General features: G+C 40.9%; 1 protein-coding gene across 1 annotated transcript; it reads left to right on the top strand.

Moving 5' to 3' along the window:
- Window positions 1–348: 348 nt before the first annotated feature.
- tshr (thyroid stimulating hormone receptor) lies at window positions 349–20572 on the top strand. The gene is made up of 10 exons (XM_061703964.1): window positions 349–706; window positions 6028–6099; window positions 7338–7412; window positions 12335–12409; window positions 12752–12826; window positions 14233–14310; window positions 16056–16124; window positions 16997–17074; window positions 17982–18170; window positions 18927–20572. Exons 1-10 carry the CDS (start codon window positions 471–473, stop codon window positions 20344–20346), a joined length of 2367 nt encoding a protein of 788 aa, XP_061559948.1. The 5' UTR covers window positions 349–470; the 3' UTR covers window positions 20347–20572.
- The last annotated feature ends 5104 nt before the right edge of the window (window positions 20573–25676 follow it).

Below are 25676 nucleotides of genomic sequence, written 5' to 3'. Positions count from 1 at the left end.
AAGAAAATGTTTTGTATGTGTTTCTGTTATTTTCCCCTATTGTTGGCAATAATAATCATAATCATAATCATAATAGTTGTGTTTTTCAAGATTATATGATGAATCTGAATACTACAATTATTCTGCACTACACAAAACTATACAGTACATATTTATTATTGGTTACAGAATAGAACAATAAGATTGTCTGTGAGCAACTGTTTTTGTTGTTGTTGTTGTTTTTTGCCAAAGTATAAGGTAACATAATACCCAAAAATAATGAGCGAGGGGTTGGCAGTTATTCTCCAATCTAACACAAGAGTGCCTCCTAAGTCCACCCTCAATATGAAGACCACCTCCAAAAGCCACTAAAGAGCTCCAGCTGCCCGTCCTCCAGCATCCCTCTACCTTCACAGACTCACACAAAGAACCTCCTGGGACCCTGAGGGGTGAAAAGTGAGCGCTCTGCAAGGATTTGGGCGACAATTCAGATGCTATTCTGCACATGTTTGCCTATTGATCATCAAGAGGACCACGAGGAGACTAGCAGAGAGAAGAAGTCCAACATGCAAGTGATAGTATGTGCCCTGTTTATCCTCCACATGAGTTTTGCATCCAATGCTGACTCCTGCCCTGATGCCTGCGAGTGCTCAGAGTGGAAGAGTCGGACCATCACTTGCATTGACATTGATAAGATCCCCAAATTTCCTGCGAGCACGGAGACAGTGTAAGTACATTTTCATCTGTACAAGTATTTGGGGTGGGGGGGGGGGGGGGGGGGGGGGTTATGGATGTATGAATGTAAAAACTGTCTCCTCTACTACAGCATGATTTTCCCATCACACTTTGCTGGGAAAATCATTATACTGCAATGGTTATTCCTCCAAAAGTGCTCCCACATGGCACTCTAAGAATCTGTCAAGTAATCACATTATCTGCCTATTTGGCTATAATAGTTAGTCAATTAAAGGGTGATGTATATTCTCCATTCAACAGAAAGGGTGTTTTTTGTTGTTGTTGTTGTTTGTTTGTTGGTTTTTAACTTGATTCAGGATTTAAATTTAATAGAAAATGACAGACTACACAAAACCACAACTTTTTTTTGGCACGCACTGCACTAACGATATCCAACGGCTACAAAGTTACCTGTTGTAAGAATGGATGGGGCGAGATGTAAAATTATAATTTTAACTCTGTGAGATTAGCATTAAAAAAACAACAACAAGATGACCTCCTGTTATTTAGAAACAGCTCTCTACTACACCACTGCAAAGTATTGTACATCAATTATAAACATAGTTTAATTAATGACAGCTCTCACGGCGTGAATTAAAATTGAGCTTTATCTTTGTCATGGCTGAATTTTGCGACAATTATTGTTTTGGATGTCATGAAATTGTGCCGCTGTAGCCTATGAAGGGGATAGCGATTCTATATTTCAGCTTTCTTTCTTTTTTTCTTTTGTGAATGACTAACATTGCGATGGAATAGGATGTTATGAATTTGCTTTCTGTGGTTCCCAAGTATGGGAACAACTTGTTGCCTTACTTACATTTACTTATTTTTTTCAAAATGAGTTACCATGTGTATTTGTTTATGCATGACCGCATAGAAAATAAGATGTCAACTTCGTTTAAGAATAAGTGAATCATATCTTTGTCGCTAAAGGTAAAAATAATAAAACAATCTCCAAGTATTTATTTTGTATTTAATATTGCATTGTTGTCCATTATAACACCAACACTATTTTAGGCAGAACAGTAAGAAAAATGAAAAAAGTAAAAGTCCCCTAAATAAAAACATTCTATCAGTCTTCTATTACTATTATGCTTCACTACACAGTTTTTGTGTTTTAATGTTTAGAAGGCTGGACAAATGCAATAGTTTATCTTACATTTTCATTTGGACAGTCAGTGTTATCTGATCCATAAAATTATGTTACTATGTGTCACAATGAGAGAGAGAAAAAAAAGCAAATGATTACAAGAAAACTTGAATTGGTTACCAATCATTTTCATCATTCACTTAATGATTAAGTCCCATCATGCCGATATCATCATGTGACCTTGAAAAACAGGCACATTGTCTCTTTCCCACAAAGTGTAAACTTTTGTGCATGACTAATGGTAGAAATGGTCATTTCTTTAATCTCTTTAAATTTCAATGTATTTAACGTTCTCATCCTGTGTGTCTGCGCAACTCCTCAGTTTCCTCGTATGGCTTTAAGTTGCCTATCAAAGAAGAAATGCTGTGCAAATAAATGTACGTGAGAGGCAGAAAGAGTCAGCACATGGACACTTAGCTCGGGAGTTAAGTGTAAGAAAGGTCACTGCATGTCTCAGTGAGAGTCAGAGAGGTGGAAAGGAACACATAGACACGCTTCAAAAGCCTGCAGCGCATGACTCTTGACTCGTCTAGGCATTGCGTTCAAATACAATATTTACCTTTGACAGCACCTTTCTCAACTCACAATTAGTTCCTTAAGAGTATTATTGCCATTGGGAAGAAGTCTTAATGCAAAACAAAACAAAATAACAACACATTAAGGTGTTTTTATTTATTTATTATTATTTCTACATACTGTTCATACAATACAGTACATCAAAAAATAGTGTGCACCTAATTTTCTCAAGTAATTTCCATTTTGTTTCTCTAAGGCTAAGAAGTGTAACACTTAGTAAATATCTGCATCGAATGACTCTTGACTCGCGGTCAAATACCTACGTTTCGTTTGAGGTGAATGGGAGTGGGAAAAGTCTTCAAGGACAAAAAAAAAAAGCCTTACACAGCTAGTAAAACCTTACACAGCTAGTAAAAAATTTTAAGTGGATAATTTTCACATACCTCTTTTCACTTATGGTTCCTTATGCTAAATTCATGAGAGAACGTACTGTGGCTTGTTTTCTCAAATACAACTCATGAATAATGCCGCAATTATCCAATATATGTATATATTTTTAATATAATGAATTGAATATTACAAATCATTAGCATGGCTGAAAATATAGGCTTTGTCACAATTTCACATTCTAAAGTAATAAACCAAAAACAGAAATTCACTAAAAATTGTCGTGCAGGCTGGTATATTACCCATTATACTTGCTACAGATAGCACGGTGGTTAACACATCTACTTTATATTCAAGAGCAGCGATTCCCCACCAGGGTGCCGAGGCACCTATGGTGCCGTGTGAGGTCATCAGGGGTGCCGCAGGATGGCAGAAAAGTATCTAATTTGTCCGAACATTATTTATTAATTACAGATCTTTGCGTATCCATCTATGCCAGCGACGTATAGTGACAGGCAGAACAATAAAATGCTCTTCAATTAGAAGGCAGAAGTTAATAAACCTGTGTATCCACCTGTGTGCCATCCAAACAACAGAGTAACTCACGGCTTTCTTCGAGCATGTCAGCTTTTTGTTCAACGAAACAGGCCCAAATTGCACACTAAAGAAGTCAATTTGTCATTAAATTGAGACGGGATAATAATATTTTCAGTATTCATAATTTTGGTGACATGCTGTGAGAAGGTTGAGAAACACTGGTCAAGACGTTTGAATATCAGCTTCCTCCCACATTCTGAAAACAACTATGTTAGTTGAATTCAAGAGTGAAATTGCCCATAGGTGTGAATGTGAGTGCAAATGGGTGTTTTTTTAATATGTGCCCGGCGACTGGCTGGCAGCCAGAAACGCAAATCCTCCTTACTACAAGCCAATGTACCGTCAAAATGGTTTAGGGGCTGTTCATTTAGGGAGAGTGTATTACATATGGCTGCTCTAATTTAAAATAGTAACTGCACAGGCAGGAGGCCACAAAGTTTTTAAGGTAGCCAGTTTTTCTACACAAGAGTTTTTAATGAATCTCAGTGGAAAATGTGCAGGTTGAAATATGCCACATGTTTTAACCCCTGCTTCCAGTCAGCACATCCCATTACGCATCAAAATGAGACAGAGTCCATGGTAAACACAACTATGATGTCAATTCAATGCTGACACTACTGTAAATTGGGTGGCTTCTCCCGCACTTTAAAACCAATTTCCAACCTGTTTGTTTTCTCAGGTTTTGTTCCAAAAAGACAAATTGAGGGTGCAATTTTCTCCTTAAGTCTTTGAGATGGGCTCATTGGTCCTCATCCTGCTTATTGGGGTTTTTGCCAGGTGGCGCTGTGGAGGTTCTGATGGGTGGGGAGAAAGCTGCTAGGTGCCAAGGTCTGCTCTGTGTCCCTGTGTTTGTTTGAGTTTGTCAAAGCATTGTGCATTATGTGTCCGCTGAATGATCCCTTTTTTTTACCCTGAATTAGTCCATTGTTTCCCACTGTATACAAGCAATGACATCAGCTGTGTTCTTTCAAAGTCAACTTTCAATGAACAAACACACATGCGTCAACTCAGACAGGTTACAGTTGAAGTCTGCAGGAAAATATGCACTTCTGCAGGGTCGGCCCCAAATGCAATCTCACATCAGTAGTTATCAATTTATTTGCTATGATTTCTAAGTCTACAAAAATAAATTCTGCACACTTCGAATTGATAGGTGTAAAGCATTCCTAAGTATATTAACTAAAATTGTATACAACATTCTCCACTTATAATACAAGTTCATTTTTAATATTCATCATCAGGTTTATCATGTTAGATGCCTTGTTGTGCCATTTTACTTCACTTAGAGGGGCAATTTACACGCCATTTTCAGTGGTGTCGGTCATGCTTTTACACATTAACAAAGTTGGGGGTCTGAAAATGCAAATAATGTGGTAGCTCTGAAGTCAAGTGTAAAAATGTTAACCTCTCTAATTAATAATAATAAAAAAAAACCAGTAAAACAATATAATTTGTGTAAGCTTCATGGTTCCCAAGTGGTTAGAATGTTTGAGGGGTTTGAGTTTGATTGTTTTCCCTGTGCTTGTGTGGGTTTTCTCTGGGTACTCCAGCTTCCTCCCCCATTCCAAAAACACCCATGTTGAAGGTCCAGTATTTTGGCTATTTAAACCTCCGTAGAGTGACTCTTTAACATGGACTGAGTATAAAAGTGTCAATGTCATTATTAAAAAAAAACCTTGGTTTTGTCATACGAGTGTCCAAAAAGACCCCTCTGACAGTTACTTCTGTTTGACCCAGTTTTGTATCCACTTTTAAACATCTGGGACTCAGGAATGCGTGGATGATTTTAATTATTTCACGTTTACTCAGGCACCATAGAGGCAATATTACATCCGAAATAATATAAAAAGCTGGTTTGGCAAAATACGGGACCTTTAAGTTCATTGAAGACTTTACATTGTCAGGTGTGAATGGTTGTTTGTCTGTATGTGCCCTGTGATTGGCTGGCAGCCAGTCCAGGGTGTACCCTCACTCTCGCCCTAAGTCAGCTGGGATAGGCTCCAGCTCACCTGTGACCCTAATGAGGATAGGCGCTATAGAAAATGAAAAAATATATGAATGTATTTATACATATATATTTATTCCCTGATTAGAAAAGAGGACAAATAAAGTGGGTCTATTGTCTCAGAGTGATCTGTACAAAGTTAATTTTTATAAGTCATCTTAGTTAACAGCGGCACGGTGGCCGACTGGTTAGAGCGTCAACCTCACAGTTTTGAGGACCCGGGTTCAATCCCCAGCCCCGCTTGTGTGGAGTTTGCATGTTCTCCTCGTGCCTGCGTGGGTTTTCTCCGGGCACTCCGGTTTCCTCCCACATCTCAAAAACATGCATGAATTGGAGACTCTAAATTGCCCGTAGGCATGACTGTGAGTGCGAATGGTTGTTTGTTCCTATGTGCCCTGCGATTGGCTGGCAACCAGTTCAGGGTGTACCCCGCCTCCTGCCCGATGACAGCTGGGATAGGCTCCAGCACGCCCGCAACCCTGGTGAGGAGAAGCGGCTCAGAAAATGGATGGATGGATCTTAGTTAACAAAACGTGTTCTGTACCTATAAAAAGGCTGGAAATATCCAAGCTCACCTAGCTAGCTATCAAAATGCAAATTTCTTGCCTCCCTCCAGTTTGTGACGACTAAAACATTTTTTTTTTTCTTTTTCAAGCAGATGGCTTTTCGAGTCACGTCTGTCATCTGTGCCATCGGGTGCTTTTGCCAACGTAGTGAACATCTCGAGGATGTGAGTAACCGCTTCAACTTCAACACACGCTCTTGAGGACTGCTGTCCTCCACCTGTTCCCTTTTAACTCCTCCTTGCTCTTGACACTTGCTCACCCTTTCTCCTTCCTCTCTGTCTCACACTGAAGCGATTGATTTTCTTTCTTCTCTGGCTGCACAGCTGGAAGCGTTAAGGCATTCCTTGAACACCAATAGCGCTCTTTTAACCGCAGGAAGGTTTTGAACGGTCCTATTTCAGTCAAGCTTTAAGTGTGGGGGGGGGGGGGGGGGGGGGGCGCCTCCCTGGAGACGAGTAGGAGGAGTAGAGTAAAATATACAGTCCACTTAAACTGTCTGTTATTTGAGATGTGAGTTTTCTTTTATCCTATTATTCAGAACATGCATTGTGTCTTCCATCTTAAAAAGGGACATATTATGGAAAACTGACTTTTTAATTGCTTGTATACAAACAGCTGGGTCTCTGGAGTGCCTGCCTACCCATCAAATGTGAAATTATAACACCAAGGTCAAGTTTTTGTCAGCTGCCTATTTCCGCAAAATATCCGTAAGCAAGCCGTTTAGATTTTAGTGCGATTGCCAAAATTGGGCTAATATGAATACCAAGTTTCTCCGCCCATGTTTTGGTATCTAGGCTGGGCGAAGAGCTACCATTTTTGACGGCAATCATGTCAAAGCCAAATTCTAAGCAGAGCTGCAGTGTTGTGGGATGCATAGATTCGCTTTATCAGCATTAGCTTCTGATTACCATTTTTCTATTTTTACGAAATAGTTGTTTTTATCATAGTGAAGTTGAATGAGTTGGGTAAGCCACAGAATGAGTTGGGTAAGCCACAGTCCATCAATGTTTTACCATTGTTAAAAGTCTTGAAGGGTGTTTGATCTTCAACTTTTAACAGGATACCAACCAACCTTAGAAGTACACACACTTCAGTCCATTGATTGGTCGACAAAGACTGAAGTGAATGTGTCGTAACACTGAGCAATTGCATGGTTGGAGTTTATTTTATTTATTGGTTTATTTATTTTAAGAGAGTACTTGTTTCCAAGTACAAATTGGAGCGCCGTGAGTGATGACCAGGTAATGTATACTTGCGGCGCATGCCTGCAAAATGACCACTGAATTTGGAGGCTTAGAGACGCAGTAGGCTAAATAACTCAGGAAAGTTATTTAGCCTTACTGTGTTTATGAAAATATATTGTGGATCCAATCACACATACAACTTCTTCTTCTTCTTTTAGATATATATCAGTGGATGTGACCCTGCGAAGGCTTGAGAGGAACTCATTTCACAGCCTGAGGAAAATCACCCATATGTGAGTATCTGAAGTGAAGTGCACATAATTTATTGATCCTGGTTGAGTAGACTGTTCTACTGTATTAGCTCCATGGCAAGATAAAGGTTTCAGTTAGAGCCTAGAAAGTTCTTCACCACTTGCTGAGGTTTAGCTTTAGCTCAGTGTGCGTGCGTCAATAGCTGCATTCGGAAACTAGATACTAGAAATCGTGTTCTAATTCTGAGATTTTAGATTTTCTGAGAAAAAGAAAATCAGTACAGTTCAGACTTCCACTGAGGTGAAACTGTTAACAACAGCAGCAGTTTCTGCAATCATCTGCGAGCGCTCAGACAAGAATGAGGCAGGAGACGACATGATAGTTAAATGGCTCTCATTGTGTAGTGTCCACACACAAAAAACAAAAGAAAAAGGCAGTTGTTACGAGTCAGTTAACTCCTGGTGCAACATTAAAAAAATAATTAAAACCCAACAAAAGTCATAAATCAACATAATTCATAAAGTAAATCATGTGTGGGGATTATGATAGAAGAGAGGATTGTACTGTAGGTAGGCAGTTAGAGGAAGACAGAATAAAGTAGTCAAAAAGGCGAAGGTGAACAGCCGGCACAATTTGGCTTCTCCGCTTTCCTTCATGGTCCAGCTCCTACAGAAGCGACTCAGGGGGAAAAGTTGAGCAAGGTGCACTCTTGTCTCAATTAGGAGATTTGTGTGTGCAGGCTCCGGGTGGACCACACACACCATCCTGCAGCACACCCAACTCTCCACGCACTGCTCCAAGAAGGCCTGACTCTGTCAACACATTCCAACGCGGCACTTTACGTGCGATTTATTTCCACTCTTCAATTAGTGTATTAGCTGTGGCTGTGTCACAGTGTGCAGCAGTAACTATAATTCACAGCGACACTTGAATGCGACTTGAATTGATGAATGCAAGTGCACCATTGCTCCTAAATTTCCGGCTGAGTTTGTGTCGTGGCTAACTGGCAGACTAAATGTAGATAACAAAAATACAGACAGAGGCAGTCATTCCAACAAGCTGAGGTTGGTATCTGTTTTACGGGGGTGTTATTTTATACACCTTGGACCAATTTGCCTCTGATTGGTGCGGTACGTGAGATAATAGTGTTTCACTCAAGTTTCCTTCAGGGTCAGTCACAAATTAATATACCCCGCTTCCTTTTGGCTGCCTGAGATGCCAACAGCAGCTGTAGATCTGAGGCTATACTTATAAACTGATTATTGCGGGGGTGTTGTCTAGATAGAAACCGCATACTTTGAGTTCTTACACTTTGGATGAAAATGAGATAAATTCCCCAATACAGTGTCTTGTTTCATACAGAAAGACAATTGGTCACGGCCATCAATAGGCTACAAGATGGTATTTGGTATTCAAGAAAGACAGTTGTGTATTTTTACTTCAAGACCCTAACAGGCAGAACAAAATGGCAGATTACAGTTGTCTGGGAATGCCTGTCCAAAAAAAAAAAAAAAAAAAGTCCACGTTTATGTACTGTATGTACTCGGGGGTTGAACCGATTCAGTCGACGTGTCGACTTTACCAGTGCTCAGTGACGGTTAGAGCTTGAAGTTGATTAATTGCCACTCACATGTTTTGACATCAATGACACAGACACCACTGAAGGCAACAGGTGGTGGGTCCGCTTAGCAAACTAACAGCGTTAGTAAGTGTGTTGAAATATTTAGCACGGTCACTTGTGTAGTGTATATGGGGGTTAAATAGAAATATAATTAATTTGGAAAAAGATACGCTTTAATCGTTATCTAACTAATTTGTCTTGTATAGGGGCACCACGTCACTTTTTATATGTATAAAATTTAGGGAAAGTGATGAGAAACCTTTTTATCAGTCTCGTAATCTGACGATTGCTACATTTTATGAAATACGAGTTCTTGATGATACTTAAACTCAGAACACACACAAAACACAAACAAGAGTGGAATTTTAAAGAATATTTAATGACATCTACAATGGATCTAAAGGGAAACACACAAAGGTGTCTAACTAAAGAAAGAAAATAACACTAATAATGGTAAAAAGAAGGAAAATAGGCATACGAAAAGGGAAATAGCACATCATGTGTTGGACTGAAGTTGAAAAGGTGAGCGTTTAACGTGTCCATTCCGGATGAGAGAGAGAGAGGACAATGTTAGGATTTTGTGTGAAGCTAGTAATTTCCCCAAAATTATTAGGCACTAATATTGTACAGACTGGCAAACACTGGTGTGTTACTCATGAACATCAACTAGTGGGTGGTGGGGGTCTGTCTCAGTCGTCTCGGGAAGCACGGAGACAGGTTTAGTCGAATGAGAAAAAGGATGCAGAAAAATGAAAAAAACAAAAGAGGCGGTAGAAGAAAAATTGTTGTACGTCATGCCTCGTTGGGGGAATATGTCCGTCTCTCTCCCTGCCTGGTTTCCACTAGTAAGTTCAGAGAACTCATGTTTGGCTGGGAGCATATCTGGTAGCTCAGCAGCAACTGTTCTGGAGGCTTAGCAGCGCTGATCCCCGGAGGCTAGGAAGCCGGGTCTCCATCCCCAAGGCCTGCGGTTAATGAGCCCGAACAAAGAAAGGGGAGGAGGGAGGAGTGGCCGGAGGCCGCCCCGTAGCCGGGGAGCTGATAGCAAGACGAGCGAAGAACCAAGAAGGAAGAGACCAAGAGAGCGGGAGTCAGGGGTTCAGTACCGCAGGGGAGTGTCGCAGAGGATTGAGGACCAGGCAAGACCACACCCATCATCTTAAATCTAGTCTACAATTTTGAAACATAGAATGGGTTTAAAAACCTATATTAATAAAAAATACCCCCAACTTTGTACTCTTTACTCACAGGTCAAGCATACAGAGTGACCGTTTAAACTTTAGTCTTGGCAAATCAACTGCTTATGGTTCAAATCACATTTCATGGTGCTTGGAGTCATATCAAGACAAACAGTTCTCAAAATCTCACAGCTGCGCTTGTAAAGTTGACACACTGACACAGACATCAAGGCATACATTTGGAGTAATTGGGCAGAATTCTTAAAATATCAAAACTTCCTCTCAACGCCAGCGGGTGTCGCCTTATGTGCACATTTGTCGACTCGTCCCTTTTGGCTGCTGCCAATTCAAACAAAGAAAAAGACTCTTTGAGACTCCAAGAGACTCCAAAAGACTCCAATATTTCGAGGGGACCTGCTAATTATTTTAGGGTCCACTTGAAGTACGAAAGGCGTCCTCTTAGCGACTGTCTCACAGCAGGGTGGCTTCGAAGAATGCAGTTTATCAAGCCGTGGTGAGTCACTGTGTAACCTCAGCTTGCGGGCAGCATGTCCGGTAAACTTGCAAAATAGGAAAGTCAAATATAACAAAAGCACAAATGTTAGGCATGCCCATCTAAAACGGCACTCGCTAAAACTAGCTGACGAACAGCCTCAATCCTCATGTTAGCAGTCAATTAGATATGCTATGGATATGGATGGATGATGAAATGAGGAACAAGTGCTGGTCGATCAATAACCTCAACGAATTGTGAAACTGAATAGTGAATGTCAGCTGTAACTATACCAAAATCAAAACATCCAGGGTTTTTCTTCAACCTTCATTCCGCTGACACACCCCAGAAACTCAAGCAAGCAAGAATCCATATAACACGACCAGTAGCAGGGTTGCTACAATACAAATAACACAGCAGGTAGCATCCCTGCAGTAGTTTTACATGAATTGGAGGTTGGAATATTACAACTTCCAAGTGTCTGTGAGGCAGTGACGGTGTCTGAACATTATTGGATGAGCGATTGTTTGAATGTGATGAGGGAATCGGGACAACAGGGAGCATGTCTATGATGGAGAGAGCGAGCTTGTAGTTGGAGGCTGAAGGCAAACATTTGCGGAGACAGCGAGTGGACAACTTAAGAAATATAAATGATGTCATTAATTTGTTGATGACGGCTACAAAAAAAACAAAAACAAAAAAATATATTCTAGCTAGCTTGTCTGCTTCACAGTTTGCAGGTTCCGGGTTAAGTTTAGGCTGTGGCATTTTCTATGGAGTTTGCATGTATTCCCCGTGCTAGCCTGGGTTTTCTCTGGCTATTCTGGCTTTCTCCCATATTCCAAAAAACATGCACATAAGGTTAATCGGTGTGGCTTTGAGTGTGAATGGTTGTTTGTCTCTATGTACCGTGCGATTGGCTGGCAATCTATCCAGGGTTTCTTCTGCTTCTCGCCCAGATTCAGCAGGAAGAGGCTCCAGTTCACCTTTGTGACATGCAGCATAAAAAATAAATGTCGAAAACCCTGCTATATACTGTTAAAGTGTGGCTAAGGCATCAACAAGGCAATAATAAAGTTTAGATACTGAAATTAATTGCATTTAGTTTGAATACTTTTTTGGAACATTTCGGAGAGCACTGATTTAGTACAGTGGTTTAATACAGAGCCAGATCTTCAAGCCGAAAGAATTCAACTTGACCAAATACGTACACGGACTGGAAATGGTTCTTAATTTATCAGCTTATAAAACAGTCTACCCGAATGCTGTACATCCCTCTGCTTTAAGCATCAGGAGGTTAGTGAGTCTGCCTACCTGGAGCCAGACCCTTAGCCAGGATGTGAATATGGCCAAGACACATTTGGCCTTAGACATAACACAACTGTTCTGCAAAGCTGGGGTGAACCAGAGTAAACACACTAATGAAACACTTTTTTTCATTCATACTTCTGGTTTTGGCTGTCAGCACCTAATTTCCTTGCTCTTGCCCACTGACCTGCACCTTTCAGTTCGTCTAGCAGGTTTTAAGGACATGTTCAATTCAGTGTTTCTGGATTTGTGTGTATTCTACTGATTCCATCTAAAGAGGTTCACTTGGAAACTATGTCTTCTTTGATAACGGGGCAAGTGTATTGTGAATTTCAACACAATATTGTCTGTTTGTTCACTCAGAGAAATACGGAATGCAAAGAATTTAAACTACATTGACCCTGAAGCCTTTAAGAATCTCCCAAACCTGAAATACTTGTGAGTACTTGTGATTGCATTTTTTAAACAAACACAATCGTTCGGTTTTCACAAACACACAAGTCCCGCATTATTTAAACCTTTAATTCTTTTCAGCATCTGTTCCCTATAAAGTCTTAGCTCTTGGGAAAATATCAGTGGACTTCAACCCTGTTCACTAGATCATGGCATTTTATTGACAATTTAAAAAAAAAAATGCATTTGCAATACAAATAAACCTTCTGCATACTGTTGCTTTAAGCCCAGGTCATAACTTGAATTCTATTCCTGACAGGTGAGGATGCATGGAATCTTTAAAGGAACATTTTATTTCTCGTCTAATAGTTTCTTCTTGTCCATTAGGGGTTTTTTCAATACAGGCCTTGACATCTTTCCTGACTTGAGCAACGTCAACTCTAATGACAACTATTTCATTCTGTAAGTTGTTTAACTAATTTGTGTCAGCTCATAAATATACTGTGCGTGTGTGTGTGTGTGTGCACACGTGTGTGTCACCATAAGATCTCTATTAACTATTATGTTAATCACTGGAATACTCACTTGACTTTAATGGAGCTTAAAGACGTTTGTTGTTAGCATTAACTGTCATACATGAAAAAATAAACCATAAAATATTAAAACAATTGATAAAAAGTGACGATGCAACTATATCACCTAGTCAGACAACTGCTAGTGCAAGCAATTAAGATCAAAATCTTCAGCAGGCTCACTCATCCTTGTTTGGGAGTAAGTAAAAATGCCAAAGAAAGCAAAATAACACAGACATACTGTGATGCTCTAGTTTCTTATACTGAGGTTTAAATAAAAATAAAAAAAATAATAAAAAAGTTTTGTCTGACATTATGTACAGTTAGAGTTTTGTGTACTTTAGAGGCCTATTTTTACCTAATATTTGGTACGGTACGACAAAAGAGGCATTCGCATTTACAAGCTCAAGTGTAGTTAAAACCAATATTATTCGTAATCTAGCCAAATGCTGACTTTAACTCCATTTTTATTTGCTGATTCAGAATCTTTTAGCAGGAAAATAATTACAGAACAAAATGGCACAAGACTAAGATAGTTTTCATTAAAATAAATATTTTCTAGTTTTCCTTTTTTAAACATTTTGACAAAAAATACATGTAAACTCAATTACTTATACTACAGGCATATCCAGTATTCTAAATGTGTAGTTGATTCAAATGGTCTAATTTAGAATGGTGAATGAAAACTGAATATTTATTCATTATTCATTAGTTTGTAAATAATCAGCCTTTACATGCACTGTATACCTCTTACTCTTAATACTACATGACGATACTACTAATAATTGCTAGTTTTGTGCTGGTGTTACACAGGTTGACGCTCGAGTCACAACGTAGCTCAGAGGCCCATCATGGTGGCTCACTCCTTTTTCGTCTGACATATTTCAATGTGACAAGACAATTTGGAGCAGACCGGCAGACAAATTAGTGACTTCCTGCTTCGAGCGACCGCTTTGGTTGATTTCCAACCGAAGGTTGACCGTCATCAGAGCTCTCAAATGGCATTGAGTGAAGTGTACAGAGAAAACACTACACAAGTACTGATTATGTGGCCGTTTGCACTTGTCATGAGTACATGTTCTTGAGGTGTCGTGAGTCATCTAGTGTGTGTGTGGTTTTCTGAGTCATTCCTTCAATCAACTTCGCTAACCACTTTCATTTTCCAGCTATAGCGTAAAAAGTGAGAAGACATCAATCTTCCATCCTGACTGTGCCTGTGCCACTTTCCAGTGAAGTGTATACAGTATATGTTTACAACAGCAATTAATGCTCTCTCCGTTTGGTTTCTCTTTGCAGGGAAATTGTAGATCATCCCCACATTACTGTTATCCCACCTAACTCCTTCCTCGGCATCACCAGTGATTTGCTGACAGTGTGAGATATTGGCATGACACATACAAACATTTACACACTATGTAGACTATTCCTTACATGTTTTAAAGTCATTTGTCATTTTTAGAACGATACTGACCACATCATATCCAAAATGAATGACCATCTAACATACCCCAGCAAAACCGAGGCAAGATGTCAAAGCATAAATCTGGTTTAAAGTGAGCTTTTTATATATTGAGAGAGAAAAAGGAACAAACAAACAAAGTGCACAAAGCATGGTCCAGAAAGACATGGATGAGAGAGTTTGGGGTGGATGAACTTGACTGGCCTACACAGAGTCCTGACACCAACCCTATAGAACATCTTTGGGATGAATTAGAGCGGAGACTGAGAGCCAGGCCTTCTCCATCCAACATCAGTGTGTGACCTCACAAATGAGCTTCTGGAAGAATGGTCAAAAGTTCCCATAAATACACTCCTAAACCTTGTGGACAGCCTTTGCAGGAGAGTTGAAGCTATTACAGCTGCAAAAGTGTCGACCGACGTCATATTGAACCCTATGGATTAGGAATGGGATGTCACTTAAGTTCAGATCTTAGTCAAGGCAGGTGAACGAATACTTTTGGCAATATAGTGTATAAAACGTTCAAATGAAAATCAGTACGTTCGGCAGTAACTGTGTTGTGTTCATTGTACACCGTAACCTTGTAACCTCAAAATGTCATTTGTCAGTACAGTCTTTAACCGACGACCCCGTCTATTAGAAGCTATGGTTTGAAAGTCAAGGAGCGCCCTCTACAGATAAACTTGGATTCACTTTAAGTTTACCAGGACATTTGATTCGGTTTCCATGTGTCCTCCATGACTGGAAAAGTGGTCAGCCATTGATCAAGTGTTCCAGGATGCATGGGAATTAGGGATCGGCGAGTACCGATAATGGCCATATCTCAATGTATCGGGTACTCGTGAAGGCTGCCGATACCAGCCACCGATCATGAAGGCAAAATAAATCTGACATTAAGTGCTCCTCGCCAGTAGTTGGCGCCACAGTGCAGTGGTTTGACACATTTGCGTATCATCATGTGCGCCAGAAAGAAAGAAACGTCTGTTCATGCTCATATGTCATTGTTTTCATTGAAATGTTACTCATCAAAAGTACTAGCGGTATCAGTACTCGGTATCGGTGAGTAATTAAGAATGAATACTCTGAAAAAAAGTGGTATCAAACGTCCCTATTGGGAACCATTCTGCACATCAAATCATAACATTTATTACAAGAGAAGCCAGCTGATAAAAACGTTATAAGCCACTACACTAACAAAAACGCAAACCCAGAAAAGGCAGCTTGCTCCATAAATAGTAAGAATCTAATTAGGCCCTTATTAAGATCTCGAGCACATTGCCTTTTAATAAGAATAATAAAATACTAACCCTTGAATAAGCTAGAAGAGGTGCAGACAGGTCAGAATGAGCTCACTTGAATAACGTTCTGAATAGGAAGACTATTCATACACAAACACACAACAGGCACTCATGGACATGTGGACAGGGTAAGAGGGGATCGTAAATTAAATACACTGAGCTGCATTTATAGGAAATGTAGTGTGGATAAGCGGTAAAGAAAATGGATGGATGGATGGTAGGCCTTTAAACCACCAAATTGCACAGACAGACAAGACGTCACCATGAAATCTCCATGGAGATGCAATGTTAGCGCATGATGCAGTGATTCAAACAATGCAACGATGTTCATTTTATTAGATAAACATATTCTTGTCTTTCAGGATGCTGTATGGGAATGGCTTCAGGGAAATCCAACATCATGCGTTCAATGGGACCAAGCTGGATCAAGTGTATGTCAAAACTCGAACTCAATTGACAACAGTTAGAAAGGAAATGTTTAAACGTAGGAAAATGACACATGCGTTCAACTTCTCACCCCCAAGCGACTAAGTACATTTCTTCCAGTTTCTCTGACAACTTTGCTCAGCACTTTCAGACCTCACAACTCGTAGGATTAAACTATTGCTGACATGTGTCATATGTATTTTTGTGCTGCAAATGGATCCTCTCATATGTACTCCAAACGGGATTTAGCCAAGCTTTTGATTAGTCCGCTCCAGTTCTCATGGGAAAATATGCCTCCAAATTGGGTAGAAGGAAGTCTGCATTAAGAGTTCCTTTCTTGCATTCATTCAGGGACACTGGATTCTTTGTGGCCGCCTCCAAGATCACATAAACATAATCATTGCATTTTGTTTTCAACTTCTTTGCAGCAACATGCATGTCGGTTGTCAACCCACACATTTAGGATATTTAAATAAGCAATAGTCATTTAGCTATAGTGCCGTCTGCTCAGTCCTAACTCCTACAGACACTTTACAAGAGCCTAATTAAGACATCGGTGAGGGGCCAGAGTCTGAACACGTGTGAGGTTTGTGTTGGCGTGCGATCTGCACTCAAGTGTTAAGTGATGCCAGTGTAGCCCGACCAAGACAAACAAAGCTCCTGAGTCTTATTATCCTCATTTGATCGGAGAGCTGCGTGGTGAGGGTATAGTGTGTTTAAGTCGTGCTCTACTGTGTTATTTGTCTAATTTTACAGTGAGTGAGAACTGTTTGACTTCAAATAAGAGGAGAGATGTGCAGGGATTAGGCCCATGGGATTACGATACTCCTCACCAGTGTCACTCAAATGACTTGACGACTTGTGTTCTCCTGTACAGTGATCTTCACAGGAATAAGTACTTGACCAAGATGGATGAAAGAGCTTTTGCCGGCGCCATCAGTGGGCCCATGCTTCTGTAAGGTCCTCACACTTGACATATTTAGTGATTTAAGCGGGGTACACACATACATCGGGCTGTATTTGACCATCCCCCCATCAAAGTCAGAAAAAGCCCAATTCTCACGTCTCGAAAAGAGTATGTCAGGATTTTTGCTTTATCCCCCCCCCCCCCCCCCCCCCCCCCCCCCCCCCCCCCCCCCCCCCCCCATCTGCTTGGAAAACGGTTGAGGCCGACAATCATAAATATTAAATGTGGACAGTATTTGCGATCACAAATTCTTATGTGGTCTACAACAAGGTCAGGAGATCCACGGAGTGTGTGATTGTGACGTGAAACGAAAAGAAGAGTTTGAAACTGCACCGTAGTTACCTGATAAGGTAACAGCATAGCTTCTTCAACTTCTTCTTTTGTTTTCTTTTTATTTTCCAGCAGTGTCCTCGCAAACGTCAGTCTTGGTACAACGACAGACATCTGGTTTGGAAGAGGAAACCCAATATGGCGTATCAACAATATAAATTGTTGGTTGACATGTTGTGTGTGTGGTGTGCTGTTAGTCATCTAGCGAGTGCACCACACACTGCAAGAGCAATAGGAAAACAAATACAGTAAATGTTTTTTTCTGAGTCTTGTGTAGGGGTGTCTCAAATTTTTTTAAATCTGTCACGATGTATGTGTGTACCTTGCTTTAGGGCACATGACAACAGTCTATATATTTCTACAGGGAAACATTATTGATGTCGTTTTTTTTTTGTTTTTTTTTTATATAAACGAAGTTCGTATTTCCTGGTTAAAGTCACTCTGTTGCAAAAGCCCTATGTCAAGAGTGCCTTATGAATTATTAACGATGTAGCAATGTGGTTCTTTACTAGAACACAAACAATTTATATTTCCTCGACGTTGCTACCCTTTCTCTGTCCCTCAGAGACATATCCCAGACAGGGATCACCTCCCTGCCCAACAGCGGTATGGAGTCCCTCCGAGAGTTGAAGGCCCGCAATGCCTGGGCCCTCAAAAAATTGCCACCCATCAAAATCTTCAAGCACCTCACCACGGCCAACCTCACATACCCCAGCCACTGCTGCGGCTTCAAAAATCTCAAAACGAAACGAGGGTGAGCTCCGTCCTTGTTTTTGTTTTGGTCAAACTAACTGCAAGAATTGTGATGCGTTCACTGTAGGCAAGAGAATCAGAGGATCGTTTGTGTTTTTAGTGTAATCTGGATGATGTACCAAAGTGTGTCGGGGAGCTGCACTTGCATAATGTGGATCTTGCTTGGTGCTGAATCAACTCTCCAATGTGTTTAGATATAATGTCTTACACTGCTGCCGTAACTCGTGTCACTCTGAGTTGGTTTTGTAGGAATGAGTCAGATTTAAAATGACTCTCATAATGGCAATCCATCGATTTATTATCTATAACGCTTATAAGGGTCTCAGGTGAACTGTGACCTATCCCAGCTGAGTTTGGGTGAGAGGCGGGTGTAGTGTGACCAAGACCAAGTACTTTCCAACTGTTTGAACTATGAACTGTCGCAACATGACCAAAGTACACCAGCTTACTCCCGCATCTCACGTTCCTTTTGTTATTATTTGCTTTTATTTTTCTGCCTTTATGTACAGTATACAGTATGTGTCCTGTATTATTTCCCTCTATTATCAGTAAACTACCTGCTGTCACAATGAGTTGAGTCTGTGAGTTTGTGTTTCAGCTCTCACAAAGGCCTATATTCACTGAGTTTACAAAATCTCATATATAGCGCACCTTCAGATAAATCATTGAGAATGTAGTACTTGGATATTGGAAAACCATAAAGTCTATATGTGACACTAATGTATCAATACTGTACCCCCAATTGTGTTTTTTCCAGTTTTTTCGAGTACATCATCTGCAACCTGACGGATTTCTATAACCAGCATAAGCGTTCCGTGGCGCCCCTCCACACGCCCTCCATCCAAGGTATGGGAGAAGAAATCCCAGAGGAGCCAAACGATGGCAGTCATCGAGGCGCCTTTCGCGGCAGCTTGCACTACCACGCCTACTTTGAGGGACATCCGGATGAGGATGTGGGCTTTGGAGAGACCCTCATGAACATCCAGGAGGACACCAGCCAATACTTTGATAATCGCTATGATTACGTGGTGTGCGACGAGGGGGAGGAGGTGATGTGCTCGCCAGTTCCCGATGAGTTCAACCCATGTGAGGACATCATGGGCTTTGCCTTCTTAAGGGTGTCTGTGTGGTTTGTGAGCCTGCTGGCTGTTCTGGGGAACCTGGTGGTGCTCTCGGTGCTGCTCACCAGCCACTACAAGCTCTCTGTGTCACGTTTCCTCATGTGCCACCTGGCCTTCGCCGATCTTTGCATGGGGATTTATCTGCTGCTCATCGCCTCGGTGGACCTCCACACGCGAGCCGAGTACTTTAACCACGCCATCGACTGGCAGACGGGCCCCGGTTGTGCTCTCGCTGGGTTCTTCACTGTGTTTGCAAGTGAGTTGTCTGTCTACACATTGACCGTGATCACGCTGGAGAGGTGGTACGCCATCACGTTTGCGATGAGGCTGGATCGTAAGCTGCACCTTCACCACGCTGCTGCAGTGATGCTGGGGGGCTGGATCTTCTGCTTCCTGCTGGCGCTGCTCCCACTCGTCGGGGTTAGCAGCTACCAGAAGGTCAGCATCTGTCTCCCAATGGACATCCAGTCCACCGAGGCACTGGTCTACGTCATCTCTGTGCTAGTCCTCAATGTCCTGGCCTTTCTTGTAATCTGCGCTTGCTATGTCAAAATCTACTGCGCTGTGCACAATCCTCAATACCGCTCCGGATCTAAGGATACCAACATAGCGAAACGCATGGCGGTCCTCATCTTTACCGACTTTCTCTGCATGGCACCAATTTCCTTCTATGCCATGTCGGCAGTGTTAGACCAGCCGCTCATCACAGTCTCCAACTCCAAGATATTGTTGGTGCTCTTTTACCCACTCAACTCGTGTGCCAACCCGTTTCTGTATGCCATCTTCACTAAAGCTTTCAGAGGGGATGTGTTCATCCTCCTCAGTAAAATCGGTCTGTGCCAGCGGCAGGCACAACTGTTCAGAGGTCAGACAGTTTCCTCTAAAGGCAGTAGCGGGACATCCCAAGTCCGAAAAGACAAAGACGGGTTTAGAAAAGGAAGAGGTGCAGGCCAAAAAAACGCAGCTATTCACGTGAAGACGTCCTCCGCGATTACATACCATCCGGTGGTCGGCCTGCAGGCAAACCTTGAAGAGAACCAGAACCTGGAGACGTGAGCTAAACACCAGCCGGAGCTCTCAAAGGAAGAGACGTCGAGGCCTTGAAGCGTTTGCCGGCAAATCTGTTTGAATATTTAAGAGAACGCTCCAGCAGGCTTCCATTCCAACTTCAGCTGTTTTCACAATTTCAGCTCTGAGGATTTTACGGTTCCAGTTGGTGGAGAATATCAAGTGTCACTGAAGTATGACTTTGACCTCATCTCTTCAACTGTGAGGCCTTGTTATTGAGGCAATGTTGCTGGCAGAGAGCATAAGGGGGAGTGCTTACATGTAGTATTATATATATTTGAATTAAAGCTGTTTTCTATCATAATTTTAGTATATTAAGTATGATTTTTATTTCAATGATCTGTACTCACTGCATTTTTTTTAAAACAATGTTCAGTGACAATCTCTGACACAGTTGCACTTTTAATGGTGTTCATTGTGTCCAATATTTATAATTGCAACGTATTAGATTAATGATTTTATTCTATGAGTATTCTCGTAATCTTGTAACTTTTACGACCATTCTTGTAAGCTATATATTTTTTGAAAATATTGATTGATTGATGGCGGCACGGTGAATGATTGGTTAGCACATCTGCCTCACAGTTCTGAGGACCGGGGTTTAAATCCGGCCTCATCTGTGTGGAGTTTGCATGTTCTCCCCGTGCCTGCGTGGGTTTTCTCCGGGTACTCCCACATTCCAAAAACACGCATGGTAGGTTAATAGACGACTCTAAATCTCTACCCATAGGCGTGTATGTGAGTGTGAATGATTGTTTGTTTACATGTGCCCCGCAATTAACTGGCGACCAGTTCAGGGTGTACCCCGCTTCTCGCCCAGAGTGAGCTGAGATAGTCGCCAGCACCCCAGTGAGAATAAGCGGTACGGAAAATGGATGGATGGAGGATTGATTGACTGATTAAAGTTCATTTCAAACATACAGTACAAAACAAGAGGACAGAAATAAATAAAACCTAAAACATAAATATCCCATAGTGTAGGCCTATTGCTAGTCCGAAAAGGCGTAGGAAGGAGTATTATTCTCCTTGTTTCTTGTGATATTGCAACTTTAAAATGACTACTTGTTCCTTGCAATATTATGACTTTATTATCATAAAATTACAGCTTCAGCTTTTACAAATAGATTTTATTTTTAACATTGAGTATGTATTACATATACCGTATTTTCCAATGTTATTGTAGTAAGATTTAAACAATTGCATTTGACGTCCCTTAAATTTATTCTTGTAATCATGACTTTATTATTCCTTATTGCTCATCTCAGTTTCCCTTTAATAGTCCTTCCAAATTTAAAGATAATGTATGAAATCAATCCAATACCCCTGTATGTAGTCGATAAAGTGTATACCGGCATGTGTAAACAAAGACAATTGTTGATCCATCCATCCGTTTTCTATACCACTTATCCAGTTCAGGGCCATGGCGACCTGTAGCTTATTTCAGCTGATTGTGGGCGAAAAGTAAACTACACCCTAAACTGGTCGCCAGTCAATCACAGGACACATATGGAGACAGACAGCCATGCACCCAAGTGAGCCGAGTATATCACTACACCCTCAGTAACGCAAATGCAAATGTTTACTATAAAAGTTTTTGAGGCAACTAACAGTAGGTCGAGTTTATTAGGTACTTGTGTGTACGCGGCCTATGTTTAGGCAAATGTAATTTCTTTGTAAATTTTTTTTTTTCCCCTGACCAATACTATTTGACATTAAAAACAGTTTGCAGAGACACATCTTCGTCTCCCTAGAGAATGGTGTCCAATTACAAAAGTAAATACGCTGCATATTTTGAAAATTAGCAATTTACTACAAATTGGACACAGGTATGACAACCGCAAATATCTTCAGTCGTAGCCTCTCCTTTGGAACGTAAGAGTTGTTTTTCCAGTGCGATGTGGGGTTTTTCCACCCTCTGACAGAAACAAGTGACTTAAACTATCAGCAGAAATAGATTTGCATTTAATGAGAGCGCTCAAAGCAAATACCAGCAAAACACACACACACACGAACTTGTGTGATAGTTATATAATTAAATCGTAAAGGACTAATATTATGGGAGACAGTAGCAGCTTAACATCTGGTTGGCATTTCATTTGCAAGGTGACATTTTTTCGGCTTTCCTGGAAAGGAAGATCAATCCTGATATTTATGGAATGTCGATGATGCACAAGGATATTTGACTAATGATCCTCATGGCATCGGCAAAATATTCTAGTTTAACGGCAACTGTAAGTGTTTCATACACCTAAATAATACCTTGGCGCCAGTGATGCCAGTAACATGTTACTTAGTAACCATGTAAAATGACCTTTTTTTTTGTAAGGCGTAATCTAGCATGTTACTATTTCCAGACCGGTAAATCATTTTCCTTTCCTTCCTTTCTTCCATCTCGGGGAGCGCCATCACGTACAGTATGAACCAAGTTTTCAGCATGAGTGCAACTCACGTACATACCAAGCAGCCAGTGACATAAACAACAAACTGGAAATATAGTCACTGTTTTGAGCTTGTGTCAGCTATAGATGAAAATATTAAGGTTTGTTGTACTCTGTACTGCAGCAAACATTTTCATTTTGGCACAGGGGCAAATTTTATTATCCTACCTTTATCCAGGTTTTTACTACAGTAGAATTCAGTAGATTCTTCCTTGGTTTGTGGTGGAAATCAGTTTCATGTTTTTTCATGTAATCCTGCTAACAAACGAACAAACCACACTCAAATACCTCCTAATAATAACTGGATTTATTTTCACTTTGACTTCCTCTCGTCTGCTTGTCTGATTTTCTGAGTAAAACTGAGCCTTTCCTTCAGATGATTGGGTCAGAACTGGACTATGTTGCTCTTCTGACCCCAGATTATGTTGCTGCAGTCAAACACAGAGAGAAATTGGAGTGCTTTTGAACCAATCAGCGTTGGGAGATTTACCCTAGCCTTGATGGCTCCAAAAGCGGTTGTGATTTTTAACTAGCCATCCAGCGCTCGTTCTTGGGAACATCAAATCCCTGTGTTTATGACGTCATTCCCTGCACTATTCCACGGGCCAGCAGGCACGGACAGCACTCTCGCGGGGTCAAGTTGCCGCCTCTCGCGTAGAAACCTCTAGAAAGTGGAGGAGCTGCTCGAGCAAACCACTAAGTGGATATGAGTAAAAGCCTTCATAAGACAGGGAGAAAGGTGTTTGGATTTTACATTTACTGTTGTACCTGGCTGCTTAAAATCTTATTTACGGAGTTCTGTACATCTGGCACATAAAGAGAGGCCCACCTAGATGGGACAGGTGAGAGCGTGGTGGGCCAGATAAGCAGATCAAGCTTAAGCTTGACACCCATGAGGCCTCATTGTAAAACCAGCAACTCAGACTCCTACGTGGCCACATACGACACAAGGACCCACTTCATCCCAAACATTCTTCAGTCGTTCTTCCTGTAGCAGGCCTGAATAATACGCCTTTGAGATACAATCCATGATATTGTGGAGAAGTGACAGCCAACCTCAAACCCTATTCACAGGAGAGGATTGCAATTCCTGATTCAGCTGTAATCCCAGACAGCGCCACACCTTCAGGCAATGATTACCCACAAGGAAACACACAAGGGATTTTATCAGGGGGGTTTGGGTTGAGAATTAGGAGGGAATGCAGACAGACAAGCCTCCAGACGTTGGATTAGTTGGCCAGAAATGTGGATTTGAAGGCAGGTCGGAGTACATCTCATCACTGTAGGACACTGATTGCTTGTATTTATAGCCCAGGAGTGATGAGAAAGAAATACTGTACATCCTGCATAATGGATATTGAATTGGACAACAAACCTGTACAATGCCAAGTTTTGGGATGTAAAAAACGAGACCAAAATGTTACAAAACATTTACACCGATGTACAATTAAGTTCAAAATTACGATCGGGGCCACATTGGAAAAAGAAGTCTTCATTTTATAAAAAATAAAGCATTATTAAAATGAACAAACAAATATATACAAGTACGATTACGAGAATAAAGTTGATATTGAATGTCAGTCCCGCAGACATAAACAGTTTGACAAGCAACATCATCTCCTTAATGAAAACATTTTAACCTCCTTCTGCGAGCCAGCCGATTTGCACTCCCGCTACAGTTATGTAACAGTGGTGCTAATTATTATAACAACATCCCCACACGCACACAAACCTTCTCATCAAATGACTTGGAAGCTTGCTTAGTAAAAATTCCTGAGCAAAATAACCACAGGCAGCGGCCAAAGCAATATTGTGTCAAAGATAAAAGGTAGGCAGAGTGTTAGCACATGTTAGCATTAGCTAAGGGTGTTACACTGAAGAAGAAGAAAATAAAACGGCAAATGTATTAAATTAAAGCAAGTATTTGCAACACAATCTATTCACACTCCCCTCGTAAACATTATCAAGTCAAAACAGTTTCTGTACAAAATGTAAATTACTTTTTTTGTTGTTGTTGTTGTGTCATTTACAACCCTGTAATTGAGTTTGGTGACCGCTGGAAATGGAACCAGGAGTTCGCTGCATCAGCCTACAAACTCGTTAGAGAACAGCAGGTTGTGTAAAAAGTACTAAAACATTGAACAGTTGAGCATGTACATTCCAATTTTTAGTTCAGGTCAAATTAGGTTCACTTCTAAAAGTTATTGTCCATTTTAGGTTCATCCTCAAATTTCCCCCGAAAGCAGACTAGCCCTAGCTTTTTGTGAGGACTGTATGTTCCTTTACCTGCTAGCTACATCTGCGTGCTGTGCACTCTCATCAGCCTTTGCTTATGGGGTCATCATTCATCAAACGCACAATGTCCATATTCCGACAACACGGCAACTAAGCATCTGCTCATTCATCAAACGCACAATGTCCATATTTCGACAACACGGACACTAAGCATCTGCAATGGACTCGGCAGTAAAAGGGGCCAGATGAGATGATACATATCCACCACTAAAACCAGCCACTGTCACCATGACGAGACATAGGCTGTATAAATGTCTTATTTCTGTGCGCTACTATTTTGATGAAAGGACAATTGGAAACTTAAAATTGAAAAATAATCCGATGTTTCCTTTAACATCATTTGTCTTCAAACTTGTTATTCTGCTGAATTCTCTGATTGTGTGTGGACTGTGCACCATACAGTGCTTACAATAAATGAGGACACCCCAACTTTCACAAGTACTACAGCATACCATACTTCAAAATACTGGCATAAATACAGTATGGGGTATTGAATGAAAATGTGATTTGTCAAAGTGCACACCCAAAAATGACATTTCTGCATAATGCTCAAATTCAAAACACCATTATGTATTTGATTTCAAA

This window comes from Phycodurus eques, chromosome 18 (assembly GCF_024500275.1).
Source record: "Phycodurus eques isolate BA_2022a chromosome 18, UOR_Pequ_1.1, whole genome shotgun sequence".
Classification (NCBI taxonomy): Eukaryota; Metazoa; Chordata; class Actinopteri; order Syngnathiformes; family Syngnathidae; genus Phycodurus; species Phycodurus eques.
Note: the sequence above shows the minus strand (reverse complement) of the source record. Positions and strands in the feature narration are given on the sequence as shown.